At 28.2% G+C, this 20,658-nt stretch overlaps 1 protein-coding gene across 2 annotated transcripts in view; it reads right to left on the reverse strand.

Moving 5' to 3' along the window:
- Nucleotides 1-409: 409 nt before the first annotated feature.
- LOC100206014 (U3 small nucleolar ribonucleoprotein protein IMP4) overlaps nucleotides 410-20,658 on the reverse strand; it is a 56,110-nt gene continuing 35,861 nt past the window's right edge. The window contains exons 4-9 of one of the 2 annotated variants that reach the window (XM_065818439.1): nucleotides 18,367-18,476; nucleotides 17,925-18,057; nucleotides 13,333-13,487; nucleotides 13,105-13,199; nucleotides 1,108-1,181; nucleotides 410-653 (exon numbers count right to left, since the gene is read on the reverse strand). In XM_065818439.1, the coding sequence (XP_065674511.1) occupies nucleotides 523-653; nucleotides 1,108-1,181; nucleotides 13,105-13,199; nucleotides 13,333-13,487; nucleotides 17,925-18,057; nucleotides 18,367-18,476 (698 nt within the window). In that variant the 3' untranslated portion in view covers nucleotides 410-522. Of the gene's footprint in view, nucleotides 654-1,107; nucleotides 1,182-13,104; nucleotides 13,200-13,332; nucleotides 13,488-17,924; nucleotides 18,058-18,366; nucleotides 18,480-20,658 lie in introns of both variants that reach the window. The other variant, XM_065818438.1, reaches the window with a different exon arrangement.

Here is a 20,658-nt window from a genome sequence, read left to right on the forward strand (position 1 = left end):
TTTATTTAAGAAAAAAATTACATAACGAATTTTCACACGAATTAGCACTCAAAGTGATTTTGATTTATAATAGAATGACTTCTTTGTACACTGTAATCGCGACTTGTAAGCTATACTTTTTAGAGTTCTAATTTACCGCCATAATCATAACTTCCTTAGAAACCATAACCACCGTGTCAAAATTTAACAGGAAATACAGACTTAATAGTCTTAATTTCCAACTACACTGGCTAGATGAAGGAAGGTTCTTTCAAAAAAGACAACTATTTCCTTAGATAAGGTTAAAATTTATAAATGTGCAAATTAATGAAAATAGTTTAGAAGCACATTGACAAATATGAAATCTTTAAAAAATTCTAATTAAATTTGCATTAAGAACTAAGAAAATGAACAAGAAAAAACCAAGAGATAATAAGCTAAAGCGCTTTTTATATAGTTTGATATAGTGAAGCCATTCATTTGTCATTTACAAATTTAAAACTTGTTCATGAACAGCTGGGAGAGCTAATACCCTTTTCATGGTTATTTTTCAGCCATTTTACCATCATTTTCACTCAAGTATTTTCTCTTGTGCGAGGTTCTCATATAAGTTTTGAGCTTCCATTCCTTATCAGCTTCAGCTTGGTCTAACGTACCCAGTCTTATTTCGTGTACTATTAAAAAAATAATAATACAAACAGTATTTCATATCTTTAAAAGAGTATTTATAATTATATTACACTTATAAATAAAACATAGCACTATTATATATATATATATATATATATATATATATATATATATATATATATATATATATATATATATGTATATATATATATATATATATATATATATATATATATATATATATATGTATATATATATATATATATATATATATATATATATATAAATATATATATATATATATATATATATATAAATATATATATATATATATATAAATATATATATATATATAATATATATATATATATATATATATATATATATATATATATATATATATATATATATATATATATATATATATATATATACACACACATATATATACATATATATATACACACACATACACACACACACACATATAATACGTACATTTAAGTTCAAATCGTGGTCCGACTTCAGTAAGCTCAATATTTCTGCCGTCAACTTTTTTATAAGTATGATGTCTAGATAAGAAATTAAAAGTGATTACTTTTTTAAATAAACTTTGCATATTCTTTTATTTATTATAAAAGTTGAATAAACTCGATTCTATTAAATAAAAATTTAAGTGGGGGCTCTGAGTCACTCCAACAAGTCTAAGTATATGATATATATAGAAATATCATGTTTTCTATAGAGTTTTTCGATAGATGTTTTTATAACATATTAAAAAAAGGTTTAATAACTAAGTAATTTAAAATTTTTTACTGTGGTTGACATTTTCTTTTTGATAAATGCCCAATTGTGAGTTAAATTTACTTACTTTGATATAAGTATTGTGTCCTAATTTACACTCAACAAAAAAAATTATTGAAAAAAAATTGTTAACTTGACAAATTTTTTCTATAAAATTTTTTCTATAATACAATAAACATTTTGTGCCAATAATTTTGTCCGCTTACATCATGCAACTATTATTTTTTTAAAGTTGCTTTTAAAATGAAAAACTTGGTTTCAAAAGTTCTTATTTGTTTAAAAATGATAATTTGAATTTTCTTGTTTTTAATGAAAAATAGTAAATTGCAATAAAGCAATCAATAACCTTAGGCGTCGTTGATAAGAAAATTCGCTATCAAACGCAAGTTCCAAAAAAATGTAAGATCTGAACGAAAGTAGAAAAATCTTCAACTGAAACATCGAATCAGTAAGATCCCTTGAAACAAAGATAAGTTTGAGTATTGGCAGGAACTTTAAATATTCCAACAACAAAATCCTTTATCTTTCACTTAAGACTGGTTTTAGTTATGAGGTCACCTCCCAGTGGACACAGACGCCTAAAAAATGTCTTGAGCTCAATAGGCTGTAAAACATTTTTTATCAGATTAAAATAGAAAGCAGAGTATTAAATCTTTTTCAGTTAAAATTTTTCAAAAATGGTACAGTTTAGTTTGAAATATGTTTAACACGGTGGATTCATGTGAAAAATGATTATACTTGCCAGAAAAATCAAGACTTGGAGCTTGATGATTGAGTACCCGATCGACATGTGAAATAAAAGAATTTTTTTACTAAAATTATATTTCTGGCTGCCGTTGCAAGATCAAGTTTTGACTAATAGAAAAAAAGATTTAAAGATTGACAATTGGCCGTCAAACAAGAGCAAAGAGAAACAAAATCCAACTAAGGAGACTTCAATAAAGTACATACGCAGGTATGGGGGAGGGGCTACTTAAAAGCGTAGAAATGCGTACAAGGGAGGGGGTTTAAAGACAGTGTACTCATAGTAGTTATGGTGCTTTTCAGGAAATTGCCGTCGTTGAGTTCTTAGTTTAAACAAGCAAGATATTTCTGTAAAAATCTGGTCAGAAAGATAAACGATTGCTTACAGGAAAAAAAAAAAATCCTACTATGGACTTCTTCTTTTGAAATTTAGTCTTTAATTTAAATCTTCTTTTAAAATTTAGTTAATATGTGATGTGCAAGATTCTGTTATGTAATTTAATATAGGAGAAGGTTCAGTGGAGCAAAGGGCACAGTGATTAAGAAGCATTTTCTCAAAGATTAAGATTTTGTTTATCATGATAATATAATCATTTTATCAGCCATCTTTATTTATAGTTGTTACCACATAACTTTTGACTACCATTTTGGTAGGTAATTTTTGCTTTTCTTACCTTCCTTATGTTTGTTAAGTAGATCATCGTTGAGATAACTTTAAAATTTTCTTTATTTGGATTATTGATTTTAAGCTTTCTTTTAGTGGTTTAGCTTTTCCTTTAAAAACACTCCCAAGAAAGAAGGTGTCCCAAGAAATTAGACTTAAACTTAATTTGTTATGGTAGGGCACAGTGAATTGGTTAACGATCTTAAAAATTAAATTCATGCATTTTTAATAGACAAACTACATGAAAATAAATTTCTTAGTCTCAAGTTATACTGTGTTATCTTTTTTTAATAAAATTTTTTAACAATTTTTGAATATATGAATATAATAGATAAAAAATATTTGGAATAGCTTCTTTTAATTTCATGAAGTAACAGAAATTTTAAAGTATTACGTCATTATGCCTTTATAATATTTTATGAATATTGCTATTCTGAAATTATAGTTTAACAAAATATTGCACATAAAACTTCATTACAGCAAATGATTCTATTACTTATGAAACACTTTATTACATCAACAATATGTTCAAATGAGCAAACATTGATTTGGACAATCACGAGACACACCTTTCTATTAAGACAATTGATCTAGCAAAAAATAAAGAGGGTTGTCATGTCGACATTGTCACCTCACTGCAGCCACAAGCTACAACCTATAGACAGAACTGTGTAAGGACCATTTAAATCATGCAAATGCAAATTCTTTTATGGCGAACAACACAGGTAAACCTAACAATTAATTTTAAGCTTGGTCGGTATTGCGTTCCCTTAAGCATTTATGCCTACAAATATAGTTTCAGGATTTCAATGTGTAGAGATTTTTCCATTCCATTCAGTGATTCCAGCAATAAAAACTTTATTAGCTCTTATGTCACTGATCGTCCAACAGAACAATTCAATGTTGATTTCAAAGTTCAAAATTGAAAGACTCCATCGTTTCGTATTGTTGAACTATCAACTTCCGACTTTAAAGAATTCATAATGCCAGGATTTTCTACCTCAAATTTTTCTCCTGAAGAAATAACACTCTTTCCAGAAGCACCACCAAGAGCAGACAGAGGTGAAAGAAAAAAAGAAAAAGCATTAATTCTAACAGTTAACTTCTATAAAAGAAGGACTTCGCCAAACATAAAGTTATAAATTTACAAAGAAAAATAAGAATTAGCAGAAATGCAAAAAACAACTCCAGCCAAAAAAGCTTGCAGAAAGATACCTTGTGTAGGTCCATCTACAAAGGCAGATGATGTAAATTTTTTGAGTTGTGACTTAACAGATGGTAAAATGGATGGCACCAGTGGTTTCACAAATGAGATCTTGTTTTAAAACCAAAACATATTGATTCCCAATGATTACGTTTTATTTATTAGCAATAAGCACAGTGGGTGAGTTTTTTTGAGATATCGATTATTAAACTTATTTTATGTTTATTAAAAGGTTTCATCAAGATCATCTCTTGATTCCAATAGTTGCGTTCTACCTGATACTGCCAACAAACAGGTTGATCCATTGCTTGACATTCGTACTTCTCCAGCAAACTTCTGTATCTAAAGTGATTTCCTGCTTAGACTCTTCTACAGCTTGAGGTCCGGACAACATACCTGCTGTAGTCTTGCAGAAGTGTTATCCAGAGCTATTGTCTATACTTTCAAAACTATTTAACAAGTGCTTATTGGAGTCTTGTTTTCCGGCATGCTGGAAAGCGGCATCTGTTATCCCTATTTTCAAAAATTATGGAGAGCGATCTGACTCGTTTAAATATTGTCCCATTAATCTTCTGCCTATCATAAGCAAGGTTTTTGAATCTTTAATTAACAAACACTTAATCTCTCATCTTGAATCTAATAACTTACTTTCTGATCATCATTTTGGATTTTGATCTTCTCCTTCTACAGCTGATTTGCTAACAGTAATAACCGATAGGTTTTATCATACATTAGATAGAGGTGGAGAGGTTAAGGTTATCCCTCTTGACATTTTTAAAGCTTTTGATAAAGTTTGACATGCTAGTCTTCTCTATAACATCTTTAAGATTATTATGTCCTTTCTTTCCTATCGTAGTATCAAAGTTGTCCTCATTGGACAGCAATCTTCTTCATATACTGTAATTTTAGGGGTTACTCAACTTACTTACCTTGACCCTATATTCTTTTAAATTACATAAAAGATCTTCCAGATATTCTTACATCTACGGTGGCATTGTTTGCTGGTGATACTACCATTTGTTCTTGTCTTGATAAGAAGCCAACACTCTCTGATTGCTTTGGAGGGGGCATTTGAGCTTGAAAAGGATCTCACTTCTGCTACAGCATGGGGCTTACAGTGGCTGGTGAACTTTAATTTAGATAAAACCCAATTTTTTTCAGCCAATCGTTACCACAATAATTTAGATCTTTCAATATTTATGAACAGTGATGTACTTGACAAGCCATCTACCCTTCATCTTCTAGGATTAACTCTTACTTCCGATCTTTCTTGGAAACCATATATCAAATCTGTTGCAAAACTAGCATCTGCTAAGGTTGCATCTTTTTAAGGTGCTCAACACTTTCTTACTCCGGATTCTATTCTAAATCTCTTTAAATCTCAAATCTGTCCTTGTATGGAATACTATTGCCATATCTGGGGCGGATCTTCCAATGATGCCCTTTCTCTTTTAGAAAAGGTGCAAAAACACATAGTTGGACCTGCTCTTGCAGCCAATCTCCAACCATTATCACATCGTCGTATTGTTGCTTCTCTTTCTCTTTTCTACAAATGCTATAATGGGCACTGCTCTACAGAGCTAGCGTTTCATTCTCATGTTACTCGTCATTCAATTAAGTCTCATCTTTTTACTGTGACTTTTCCTAGGTGCTCCAAAAGCTCTTACTCGTCTAATTTTTTTCCATGAACATCAGTTCTTTAGAATTCACTTCCTTCATCTTGCTTTCTTGATTCATATACTTTGCTATCTTTTAAGTGGTTGCTCAATTGTTATCTTGCTCTATAAACTTCATCTTTTCTCTTCCAGTAACTTCTAACTCTAATAGTGGTTGCTTGCAACCTTGTTGAAAGGAAAGACTATCAAAAAAAAGAAACAAAAAAGAAACAACGAAAAAAGCCTTTATTTTCCTTTATTCTTCCAACAGTTGATCATATTTCTGAAGTGTCACTTATTTGTGACACTTCAGAAATATGTAGTTTTCCAAGATATTCTTGGAAATATTACCTAGTGCCACATATACTATTACCAAGTGCCACATATCGAAATCCAGAGTTAATAAGGTACTTGACAAGAGCAATCATACCTGAACATGTATGCCAAAGTGCTGTTTCTGTACCACATGTGAGCTGACACTGCCTTTGTTTTTGACTACCAACCATTTTCTGTGCTATACAAGCTCAAAAAAGTTAATCTTTCATCATTTTCTAATTATATAACAGCTCTATCATCATAATGTCTATTTAACGTCAATAATGTCTTTATATGATCCTTTAACATTAACAATCTTCCAAAACTTTAATATAATTTAATAAATCACATGGTACCATCTGAATTACCTAAGAACATGTCTTCAGCGCAGGTAATATTTCATCACAAAATATGTGGACACAAGTAGATACTTTTTGTCTTTCAATGGGTTTTAGTGCTACTGATACATTGTTAAATTTTGAAAGTTTAACTAAACTTCCTTTTTCAGTTTCATTTAAATGTTTAAAATCTGACCACATTACTGATTTCAATTCAACATCATCTTCAAACTTTAGAGTTTTTGTTTTCTCAGTCAGCTAGTTGTTTCGCACTGACTTTATTAAATGGACAAAGTCATAAAGTAAAAATATTTACTTTATGTTTGGAAACTTTGAGAGAGCCATGAAAACTTCTCATTCTCCATGGCACTCTAAAAATAAACTTAGAATAAAAAGATTGGTTGATATGATTGTTATCACAAATGATAGCAATTAACACTCAATCAGATTTATGAATACAATCAATCAAATGGTTTGCCTACTCAAATAAAAAATCAACATTAAGTTCAAATACTGGCAAATATTTTGGACAACCGCAAACTGAAACCAAATTAAAACTTAAAATGGTTGATCTAATGAATCAGGTTTGTTTACACTTTTTCCTAATAAAGACCCAGAGCTTCCTCTATTAATAAAAAACAATTTTTAACTTTGTTGCTTTTTATTAAAGTATTAAGGTCCAACATTGTTCAAATTGTGAATATAATTTAAACTTGGTGACTCTGTTTTTTGAAAAAATTGAATACTTTATACCACAATAAAATCCTTCATAATTTTTATCAAAAATCTAGGTATTGATGTACTGTTTTTAAAATCAGTAAACAGTATGCATAATGTATTGTTGGCGAAGTACTAAACAAAGTGGATCAAAATGTCCAGACAGTTTCATCCTTATTTTAAAAATGCTTAAAACTGACTACTTTATCTTGTTGATTGAAAAGATGGAATTAGATAGATACATATAAAGTTTTATGTAAGGGAGAACAGAACACACAACAAAATTATTAGTCTGTATTTAGAGCAGTTTTACGAAGGGGAGAATTACAAACAACAAAAATATTAGCCTGTTTTATAATTTTGGATGCCTGCGTAAGTCAAAACTATTCAAACCCTTAAATTTGCATTGCTGAGAAAAAAAAGGCAATCTATTGCCTTCAAATAGTTATCTGGTCTGGCTTTTAATGCAGAAAAATAAGAAAAGTTAAAACTTTCAGCAGGTTTTTTTTGTTTATTTATAACTTTTAGGTGAAAGCTCGATGTAGTTAAGGCAATTTACAAATTATTTAAATTTTTTTATTCGGAATTAGCATGACTTTGTCAGTGAATTATGTCCAAACAAGAGCTTCAGATGCTATAACTTTTATTGCTTCAAGTTTTTATGTTTAGAGAAACTTTTCTTTTTTTTATATAATTTTAAAAACTTTTTTATTACCGCTGTGAATCTAAAGAACACTATTTTTAAGTCTTTAGATCAACTCTGCTCTACAGCATTAACTTAATTTTGATTAAAAATTTCTTAAAAAGTGCCTTAATATACTAAAGATCCTAGCTCTAATCTGTTCTAGTACATATTAATTGAACATAATTGTCAAAACACAACATTTCTATCATTTCACACAAAAGATAAGAATTCCAACCGAGAAAGAGCTACAGGGTTTGTAGCCAAATATTTATATAAAATTTCTTGACTTTTTTGAAAAATCAGATGAATTTCCCTGACCATTTCAACATTTCCAATGGTTTTTATAAAATGTTCAAAATTACTACTGTAATGAAAATGTTAAAGTTGTACATCAAAGCATGTACAATTTTAGCATGTACAATGACAAAACTTAAAAAACTTAGCTATTAGTTAAGTTAGATGTTAATATGGATTTTATTATACATGTTAGTATGGATCTTATTATTATTAAGGATGACTAAGAATGAACACTAAAAAGTTTTAGATGATCTTCAAGAAAGATCTAAATATTATGCACATAAAATTTAGTTTCAGATGACCTTCAATAAAATCTAAATATTATGCACATAAAATATTTTATAAATCATCTTTCACTAACACAAAAATAAACTAAAATATCTATGTAAACATCTTTTAGCATCTTATGCAATATTTGGTCTATAACAGAGACTACTTTGGATTAGTCGATAGTATCACTATTTGTAGCTGTACCTTTGTTAATTCAACAATATCTTTAGGTAAAAATAGCACAGTACAACAAAACACGCTTAAAAACATTAAAAAAAAATTTGAGTATCAATAGCTAGACTAACTTATTAAATTGCAAATATCTTTTAAATATTTTTAAGCAAAATCTTATATTGAAAATATAATTTAAGTTTTTTTTCTAGTCATATTTGCATAAATGTCAACATAAACAATATTTTATATAAACAAACAAATTGTCGAAAAGCAACGATTGCTAATTTAGTTTCTTTCTCTTCTCTTCTAATATCAATAATGTATCCTGCAACCTAGCAATGTCTTGTCAATTTTTTTTTTTAAAGCATTCGCTATGCTGACCAATGATATATTGTTTTCCTTTTCCGCTTGTTCCACAGTTAAGACACAGTTACTTTTTTTCTAGCATCAATGAGGTTTTTGTAAGGATATCTATTTCAGATTTTAGTTCTTCAATTTCAGACAAAATAATGGATTTCTGATCTAGCATCGCATGTTTTTTGTTCTTTGACTTCTCTTCCTCAAGCATGATCTGGTATTTTTGATGTGCAGATTTAAAGGCAACTTTCATTTCTGACGTAATCTGGACAGAGTGGGGGTTGAAGTAGCTGGTAAGCATGAAATCATGCAGAAGACGCCACCCAACAATACCATCTGTATATATATTATCAGTAACCAAATCCTTATTGACACTAAACCCCCGTTCAACTGATGCTTGTCCATAACCCAGAGTCAGAACTAACTTAATGACAGATGACAAATCTGGATACTTTTTATGTCAATTTCAAAATCATCAAGACATTTGTTCTTTTGATCATAACTAATGAAAACATCCCACAATTCATTACAAGTTCTGATGACATAAACTTTGAGAACTGGTTGATAACTATGTCAGAATAAGAAGCAGTTAATATTCCAAGTGAGATAAGATGATGCAGCAATATTTTCATTTGATTCCTATTTTTTTCAGGTGTGACCTGAGCATAAAAAATTGGCAGCAAACAAGTACTCATGTTAACAATCATGGAATCAAGCAGACATCTTTTGAATAACTATTCAGCAACTGAAATCAAAATGTGCATGCATTGAATTTTAAATCCTTTCATATCCTACAAAATAACAGCATCATTTTTTCTGAGCTTTGACAGTGATAATTCAGCAACAAACCAAATATCAATTTCATTGGGTTTCAAATGGTTCTCTTTAATTTTCAGATCCATTTTAGTAAGTTTTGAGTCTCAATAGTTTTAGATCTAATAGACATCCTAAGAATACTCTTAATCAATGCTCCAATGTTACCATTCATGTGAGGTAACATTGGAGCGTCTGTCTGATAGAGCTTCAGAAACAGTTCAAACATGGTCGCCTGGTAGCTAAAAAACAGCATTTTAACAGCATTTACAACAAACTTATATGATTTGCAAGATGGTTGTGTACTTTTAGGCAGAGCCTCCCAAAAATTACCAATTTTTATAATAGATGGCCAAATACTAACTAATCTATCTGCTACCTTTTTGTCTTCAAACCATCTGATTCTGCAAAATGAAAGGGGGAACACAGAACCTTCATACTGATAAAGTCACTTCTTCTGGCAGGAGAATCATGAAATAAGTTAAAGCAGCTTTTGATTGTTTTTCTAAGGTCGTAATCAGTTGATTCTACTCCTGTTTTGAATGCACCATGAACTACGTGTAGGGAACAGCAGCAACTATCTAAACTTATTGACATTATATGTCAATAAGTTTAGATAGTTCGTGCTCTTCACGTTTGCTTTGAACATCTCTGTGTTTTCAAGTTGACACTGGGTCCATCCATAGAGACCTGAATAATTTTGCTGATATTAAGATCATTTATCTTTTCATTAAAATGATTTAGCAAACCAAGACTGGTACTACGTCCCATAAACGAGGAATCCCAATACCTCAGTTTAACTTGCATTTTTTCCTCATTCCAATATCGGATGAGTAAATCCATTTGACAAGTTTGAGTTTTTTTGTTGAGGGATTCATCAAAGGATATGACAAGCCAAGGAGACAGGCTCAGTTGTTTAACAGGGTTTCCACAGAAAAAAATCGAAATTCCAGGACTTTCCAGGACTGTGGGAACCCTGTTTAAGTAAACCTTTAAAATGAGGCTCAAAACCATGAGTGATGCTATATCCAACTTTATTTTGTCCCATTTGAAAAGATTTAGCAAATTCACTGTCAAGAAACATTGCTTAAAACAAATTTGTCAAAATGTTTGAAGTTAAAATGTCGTTGTTTATAAATTAAATTATAGAAATAGTTTTAAACCATCGAAATTGATCATAAAAAAATATAGAGAATTATTTTTTTATAATAAAAAAAAGAAGCATTTGTTATTATTGTAATAATAAAATAACAACCATAGATAATTTAAATAAAAAGTTTTTATTGAAAACAGTTGTTAGTAATAAACAAAGTAATTTGTTACTTGATTTGAAAGCATTTTGCATAATATAAATACATTAAAAAATATTGAAGTTTTAAAAAAATTAAAAAAGCAGTGTTCACATTGTAAAAATAAAATATTATATGCGTGGTCATATAAAGGTGTGCGATCACATGCCTTCCTGTGAAACATTGTAGGGTATTTTTTAATTGTCAAAATAAATGGGTAGCACCAACAGAAATATAATAGCTTAATTGTAAAAAGAGTAACTTCTCAATCAGAATTCTCTGACTTTTTCCTGATTATCTGAAGAAAAAAAAATTTCCCTGACTTTTCCAGGTCTTCCATGACTTTAGCCAAAATTAACTAATTATTTAGGTTTTCCAGGTACAGTATGAACCCTGAACTAAGAAAAGTAGCCAATAAACAATCAGAACAGATCATATTATTAAACTATGGATGTTAATTTCACATAAACAACATATTCATTCAAAATCTTTTTCAAATTTGGACAAGCAATGGTGATTTTAAGAAAATAAAAATTTTTAAAAAAAGAATTTTTTGGTCTGGGTTTTTTTGCTACAAACATTTTTATTTTATGTTACGGCAAAATTTATCATTATAACATTTTTTGTCTTTTCATAAATCACAAACCTGATCATTTAACGGAAATATTTTGTAGTCAGCAAAATATCATACAGACACTATAATGTCTATATTTTAAATTCGCCTTCACTACAGTGAGAGAGTAAATCATTCATTCAATCATTTTTTTTTGTAAAAAAAAATTTTCTTAACTAAAGTTAGTAAAGTGAGAAATTTTTTACCCTTTATGACTCTTAGTGAATTCTTCTTATTTATATGATAAAATTTTTTCGTAATGTGCAATTCTTTCTAAAGAAACTACTTCTTGTGAAAGTCTCTCTGATGTGATTTTTTCAAAATTGTTCATTTTTTATTGCAAGTGTTTTCTTGAGAGAATGTTTCCCTTGAAATATTTTCAAATAGAAATTTTTGAAATTAAAAATTTTTAATGAAATTTAATGAAATTACTAGTTATGAGAGTAATTTTGGTTTTTTGAAATGGTATGAAGTCACTCTCTGAAGTCACTCTCTGAAGTCACCCTCTGAAGTCACTCTCTGAAGTCACCCTCTGAAGTCAATCTCTGAAGTCACCCTCTGAAGTCACCCTCTGAAGTCACCCTCTGAAGTCACCCTCTGAAGTCACTCTCTGAAGTCACCCTCTGAAGTCACTCTCTGAAGTCACCCTCTGAAGTCACCCTCTTTATAACCTGAATAAAATTACTGTACAAAAAAGTCTTGTGCAGTTTTTTTTCAATTTTTTATTATTATTATTTTTTTTGCAATGTAGCAAATTCAGTTTTAAAATAGATTGACTAAAGTTTTTGTTTATTTTGCAATTAATAATTTAAACAAACATAACATAATAAAAAAGATAAACCAAAACATAAGTTGGAACAATTAATGCTTGATTATCACAATTATCACTTTATCTAAATATTTTTTTCTCAGCATCTTTATATTTTTTGTTCACCATCGTTGTCAATTGCTAGTTTATCTGAAGTTCAGTCATGTATGAGGAAAACATTAACACAGTAAAACATTTATAAATTATAAAAAATCTTGAACTATTAACAAATTTGAATTTTTTAGGTTGTAACCATTGTTTGGTTGAAGTTAGACATGAAAGATTATGATTAGAAATGGTTACAATTAAAATATTTATTTGGTATAATCTAATATACATTTAACACACGGAAGCAGCCATATTGACAAGCAAAAGCAATCATATTGATACGCTTACAATATATAAGCAGGTAATTTATAAATAAATCATTAAAAAGGGATCAAAAATATATTTAGTCGAAAATAATCATTAAAAATAACTAAATAACTTTTACAATATAATCTTAGTAAAGATTTTTAAAATATTCAAACTTTTTGAGTTTTTTCCTCATAAAACTTAAAAAATTGTTTTTAAATGTAAAAACAGCAATTTTGATCATAATGATTAAGTATTGAACAATGTGTTTTTCCACACTGTGTTGCAACAATGAAGTGCAATATAACATTCAAAATATAAAATATAACAATTTAAAACCAAACTAAAAAGAAATAAAATAAGAAATCTAAATAATGCATGAGAATTAAATAACCTGAATGATATAAAATCATTTTTATTTGCAAATGTAATGACACGCTTGCTGTCTTCTTTTGGTACAGGAAACAAGTAGCGAAGTATATTTTGTACCTTTTTAAAAAAAGTTTTGTTTTTAAAAAAACAACTTGTGAAGTATAATTTGATAAGCAAAATATTTTTTAAAAACATAAAGTCATTACAACAGCCAATGTAAAACTTTGTAAACAAAAATCTTTTTTCATACTCTTGTTCCTAGTTTAGTTTGAAAATTGTGAAATATTAAATGAGGAAAAGCTTCAGACATCTTCCCAACATCGGGTATATCATGACGCATTATTGTATTAGAGAGTGAAAAATAAGCGGTTGGTCCAAATGGTAAATGACAAATAATTAATCCATCTGAAAATTAAATAAAAAAAAGCAAGTGTAAATATTAACAAAAAAAGGAAACCCATCTAAAACACTGTATCACATGGAATACCACTACCCCAAATTTGCCTATCAGCTCCCCTATTACAAAAGCAGTGTGTTAACACTTGTCTCTTATTGCTCCGTTAAACAGATAATTTCTATTCCTATGAACTTTCCCAATTATTTATAAACTTTGGTAAAAGTCATGTAAAATGAAAATTAATGTTATAAAAATGAAATTAAATATAATAAAAAATAATTTCTAGATAAAAATAAAATACTGTTTGTAAAAGGATTTAAAATTAAAAAAATTTAAAATATATTTTCTTTAAAGTTGTCTAGTATAAAAGAAATCACATAAGAACTCATGGATTCATAATTTAATTACAGACATATTTAAAATAGTTTGTTGCTCTCCTGCTAGAGTAGAGCAATTCTTTATAACAATCCATTCCATCCATAGAGTCAAAAATTTTAATAGTTATTCATTCCATCTATAGAGTCAATAGAGAAATTGTATATAATCATATGACTATATGGGTATATTATGAATATCATTGACTCTATGAATATATATCCATAGAGTCTGCTTATGTAAACATTTTTGGTGTAAACTTTATATCTTATGGTTTCAAATAAGGCTTCCAGTTCAAACATGTTCAGGTTTGAACGTTCAAACTTTTGCTTTTTTTTAAGTTCAAACTTTTTTTTCTCTAAAAGTTCAAACATGTATATATATCAAAATTAGGTTCTTTATTATCATTTTATTAGTTAAACCAAAATGTTTTTTAAACTGTGACTTTTTTAGACTTTTTGTTGCGCAATACTTTTTTCCAAAAGCAACACTTTTAAAGTTTAAGTCATAAATGGAATATGAAAACAAATGATTTAAAACGTTACTTTTAATTTTTTAAATAAAAGTTTTAGTTGTACGAAATAAAGAATATAGATAAGTTTGAAGATGTAAGGACAACTAGTTTAAGGCATGGGGCTATTTCGAATTTTCTGAAGTATTACAGAGTGCAAAGTGTAAATTCTGTTAAATTATTATCAAAACACATGACTTAACAACAACAGCTATTACAAGGCATCTAAAAACAAAATATAAAATTGAAATTCTTAAATGCAATAACTCTGTGCCCCAAGCTGCAGCAAACATTCCTGTTGCTAAAATACTGCAAATTGAAAGTTTTTCAAAGATGATCATAAAAGTCTACCTGAAATTTAGAGTTGATTATCAGCTATTGATGGAATCAGCATTTACATTATTGCTAAAAGTGAAACTTTGTGCTCAGCATTTCATGCCAGGGATACCAAATCCTTCAAAGTTCTCAAAGCGTTTGCGATCTTGTCATTAAATACTTCTGGTTAGTCAAGAAACAAGTTGTAAGTTATTTGAAAATGAAACTTGAATATAAACATAAATTGCTTGGAATGTTAAAAATCCAAGGCACAATGCCAGCAACAATAGATATTTATTTGATTAGTGATAAGCTTAACTTATTTAATTTAAATTTGGACAAAGATATTGTCGCTTCTGTTACTGATGGAGCTAGCTTAATGAAAAAATTGGTCATGACACTAAACCTGAACATCAAATGTGTTACAAACACGCTATTCATCTATGTGTGATACGGTCTTTACAAAAAACAAAGTTGATGCAATTATTTCAGCCATCTGACGATAGCTCTGAGGATGACAATGAAGTTAACACTAATAGTATAACTGATAAAATAAAAAGTATCAAAAATGAATTGAATTCAACAACTCAAGCTTTTTATTGAACAATCAGACACTGAAATGAAACTTGACCATCAGAAAATTGGAACAAACCTTGTTCAAACGGAAATGGTTATTTTTGAAGCTAGCAAAGCTAGGATCAAGTGTTTAGATTTACTTTTCAAAGCTCTTCAAACAAATCCTCCTATATCTTTAGAAGCTGAGAGAGCTTTTTCTAGTCTTGGATTTTTTGCTACTAAAATAAGAAGTTCTTTAAATGACAAAACTTTAGATGCACTAACTTTTTAGAGCAAGCAATGAAGAGTACTCATTGATATTATTTACTTTTGTCCTAATTAATGAGGATAAACTAACAAATACTTTTATGTATACATTGTATTATGTGTTTTAACATAACTAAAATAAAGTTAGAAATAGTTTGAACTTTTTTCCATAATAGTTCAAACATGTTCAGGTTCAAACTTTTTTTTTTAAATCCTAAACGGAGCCCTAGTTTCAAAAGATGTATCAATTTCAGATTAAGACATCTTTTGAAACATGTTGTTTTCATATAGCCTGGATTGGATTTGAGAACCATAAATTTGTCTAAAAGTAGTTGCCCCTTAAAGATTTTATTGCAATGATATTGATTCAACATAATTTGAACATTTTTGCATTATAAGTTTCTAGCTCTATTAAATTATGCATCGCTAAACTTATTTAAACAGAAGTAGGAGATCTTAAGCACTTTTACGCAGCGATTTTCATTAAACTTAATGCACTATTTCGATTTTTTACATAATTTAAGATTCTAGGAAAACTTTTAAAATTTGTATGTTTTGTATATTACTACAAATGTATTAAGATTTAGTAGTGCATAATTTATGGACAATCCCTTATGTTATGGAATCTTTGATTTTTTTTAAGGTTTTTTTAAAGTTTGTCATTTTCTTTCTGTGACTTTTAACATTTAGTAATAAGTCCAGTTAGTAAACTTCACCTTTTGCAAAATCTTGCACCCCCCTCCTTCCTTTGCAGTGTAAATAAAAGTTGATATCTATCTAGCATGATGCATAGCACCAGGCTTTAGCCAATACATGTATGTATCAATGGATCATGTAGCAGTTGTCATACTAAAACCAAAAGTCTATAAAAAAATGCTTTCTTTTAGTTTTTTTATCAACTTTTTCAACATATTTCTTAATAGTACTTTTTTTTATTTTATTTACGCAAACAATTTAAACATAAATTAAAACATAAGCAGGGTGTTAGCCAGCCCAATGACACTGTGTATAGCCCAGAATTCCCAATAGGTTTAAAATTCCCAAAATTCAATGACCTTTTTTTGAAGGAATAGGACAATTTTAATAAAAATTCCTAATATTTTGTAAAACAATAACAATAAGAATTCCCAATATCACAAATAGGAGGTAAAAAAATATAATCCTGACTAACACCCTGATAAGATAAAATAAAAAATATTTTAAAAAATAACCAACAAATGTTAATGACTTTTTGTATATTTTTAATATGAAATAAGTTGATGCAATCTCTAGGAAAATATAACAAAATACGAAAAAAATTCAAATATAAAAGTGAACCAACATAAATGTTGGTTTAATTAAAATTTTATTTAACTTTTAAATTTTTAATAAACTTTGTAAATTTAATTTTATTTAATTTTAATTCAATTAAAAAAAAACTTTAATTAAAACTTTTGTTACAAAACAAAATACGAAAAAATTCAAATATAAAAGTGAACCAACATAAATGTAATTACAAATAATATAATGTAACATAATTTTAATTTAAACTTTTGTTACAAAACAATTCAGAAAAGTAAAAGAAACATACAAATATTATATAAAATAATGATTAAAAAAACAGCAATTAAAATTGCAAACTAAGTAGTATTAAAACTTTTTGCTACCGGTATTAAGACCGGTATTAAGAGGTTTAAATACCAGTATTTTTATATGTAACAAAACTGAAAAAAATTGTTGTGTAAGGGCTATTTTTAAAAAATTGTTCAGAATTTTTTGGAAACTATAACTAAAGCCACAACAATTACAGCCGTTAAGGTGAGTGATCTATCTTGAAGTAAACAGTCATATTATATACATCCCATCAGAGATAGACACATTGAACAGAAATTAAAGTGACCTACTCATTTTTAACTCTTTCATATTCATACTTCTAGAAACAAAACTTGTTTCCCTCATCCTCTTTTTGTTTCCCTCGCCCACTTTTTGTTTCCCTTGTCCACTTTTTGTTTCCCTTGCCCACTTTTTGTTTCCCTCACCCTCTTTTTGTTTCCCCCACCCATTTCTTGGATATCTATTAAAGTATGAAAAAAGCTAAGAAAAAAATATACTTAGAAGTTTGCAAACAACTCTAAATAAGTAAAATATAAAAAGTACAAAAATGACAAGCAAGTTTGCCAACAATTATTTACCAAGTTAACCAAACAATAATAAAAAGTTAACCAAACAAAAGATAAAAAACAATTGAGTAAAGTGTCAACTTTAAATAAGCAAAAATACAGGGTACAAAAATGACAAGCAAGTTTGCAAATAATTAGTTATCAAGTTAACCAAACAATAACAAACAGTAAAAGAATACAGAGTACAAAAATGACAAGCAAGTGTCCCACTAAACACATATTTTTGAACTTAAAAAAATAAAAAAATAAAATAAAATAAATACCAGGATTCCCTCTATGTTCATGCGCAATTACAAGATCTGTAACATCATTAGCTTTACAGGCAGTAACCAATTGTGACAGGACATAATTACCACGATTTAGACGCTGACTATTAGGAAGTATCAATTTCAGTTCCTAAAATTATAACTACATTTAAAACTTCTTAAAATCAAAAGAAAAATTTTCATTAAAAAGTTGCCCAAGAAAAAAAAAATTATATTTAGTAGAAAAAAATTTTATTTAGTAAAAATTATATTTAGTAGAAAAAAAAAATTATATTTAGTAGAAAAAAATTTCTATAAGCAGACTGCTGAAAAGAATTTTCATTAAAAAGCTTTAAAATTATTTTCATAAGAATGCTTTTAAAAATAGGACTTTCAACTTTACTTAATTTGATAAGATTATATTATAGGATAGAAAGACACAAGCAAAAATAAAGGATACCTTAGCAAATTGTTTTAATCTTGAGCTAGGATTGTGTGAAGTTGTAATCATTAATTTAGGATCTTCTACACCAGCCCATCTATATTCATCATCCATGTGATCTTCTAAGACTGCTTAAGAAATAATGAATACTTGAGTATTGTTATTTTTTCATTAAAAATATTTTGACTTTATAAGTTATGAACCCAATATCTAGTATAAAATATATATAGATTTTAAGTATTTAAGTATGTTTTAACTGTAGTATATATAATAAAGTGCATAAATATAATGACAAGCATAGATATACAATAGGGTGCATCAGTATAAAGATAACTTAAGATATATGATAGAGCAGATCATTATAAAGATAACTGTATATTTATAATAGAATACTTCAATATAAAGATAACTTCAGACATATAATAGGGTGAATCAATATTAAAATAACTGTAGATATATTATAGGGTGCATCAATATAAAGATAACTGTAGATGTATTATAAGAAGCGTCAATATAAAGATAAGTGTAAATATATAATAGGGTGCATCAATATAAAGATAATTATGTTGATATGTTATGCAAGCATAAACAACTTGTTAGATATGCTGCAAATCTTGAGAGCGAGCTTCCATTAAAAAAGTGACATTAAAAAAATATGAACAAATAATTATGTTTCAATGAAAGTTCTTGAATATGATTTGTTTCTTATAAAAAAAAATCTAAACAGAGAAGAAAATATTGTTATTTCCAAAGTTAAGAGATAAAACTGATTTAAAATTGTAACTTCCTGGTTTTGAATGTGTAAGAAATGCTGTCTATTAGTTTTTCAATATTAGAGCATATTACTATGATATCTGTTGTAAGAAGAAAGAAAAGCTTTTTTATTTTAATAACATTGTGAACTACCATCAATTAGGAAGCAATACAAGTATTACATTTACCCACTTTAAATTAACAAACAAATCCAAATATATACTTGTAACTATCTGTATAATACCTTCAGGGCTGGTCGTGGGATTCAGGGGCCCTGATGCAACCAAAATTTAAGGCCCTGTAAAAATTCTACAAAACTTTTATCATCACTTCTCAACTCTTTCACTACTGCAAGCCACTGATAGCAGCTTTTAATTTTCTTAAAGTTTGACCGAAAGGCACTAGTAGTGGCTTTCGATTATGCTTCACATTTCATCTTGTTTTGTACATAGTTTTCATTCTTGATGCATATAATTAGTTTGCTCTTAAGGTTTAATTATTTTTCTACATAATCAAGAATAAATAAGAGCCATTTTGTGTAATAATAAACTTGACAAAGTTAAAAAATCTTGAGTAATCCTTGACAAAAAAAACTTCTTTAAATTTAGTTCTAAAATAATACAGCAATAACACTGCAAAACTTAACTTGTAGAAGTTTAAAGTAGAAGTGTAGTAGTATTTAACAGTATTTAACTAAGTAATTACTAAAGTCTTATGAAAAAAAACATTTATTTATACATTAAATAAGTTTTGTTTTGAACTTAATGTTTTAGTTACTATTTATAAAAAACAATGGTTTTAAGCACTTTGCGTTTCTTATTGTCCAATGATGCGTGTTAAAAACTTATTTAGTTGAAAAGTTCATTTGTTTAACTTTCCATTGATATACAGTTTGTTATGCTTTTAAAAAGATTTACTATTCAAATTTTAATTAGTTGTCAATGATATGCCATCCAAAGTTTATTCAAAAAAATGTGTGGTCACAGCGAAAAGATTTTTTATTAAAACGGCTGTTAGCGAAAGAGTTAATTCATGTTACCAGCAACCTGACTTTCAATAGAAATTAAACAAAGTGCACAAAGTCGATCTGAATTCATTGTGGTTCTTTTGTGATCAGTTTAAGCTCAGAAAACTTCACTCTTCTGAGACTATAGTAATTAGAGTAGTTTCTATAATTTGCAGAGCCACACATAGATTTGGAAATACATCCAATAGCCTGTTGTAACATGTAACAGATGGCCTTTTGATTTTGCATTTTGGTTCTTTGGATTGCAGATTAATTGATTGTAACATGATAAAAGAAAGTTTCAGTAAAAAGATTCACTTGGAGTTTCTCATCAGTAAAATGATGACAAAAAATTTTAAAATACTTTTTTAGAGCACCTGTCTGTTTACTAAGGAAGACTGTTAATTTGAAGAGTTTTTTTTATTCAAAGCACCAGATTCCATTACTAGCCTTACTTATTTATATTTTTATAATAATTTATAGCAACTTACAAATGGTGATGATTTACACAAATAGCTACTATAAAATGGTAAATGAATATTATTAGACTA

This window comes from Hydra vulgaris, chromosome 14 (assembly GCF_038396675.1).
Source record: "Hydra vulgaris chromosome 14, alternate assembly HydraT2T_AEP".
NCBI classification, from domain to species: Eukaryota; Metazoa; Cnidaria; class Hydrozoa; order Anthoathecata; family Hydridae; genus Hydra; species Hydra vulgaris.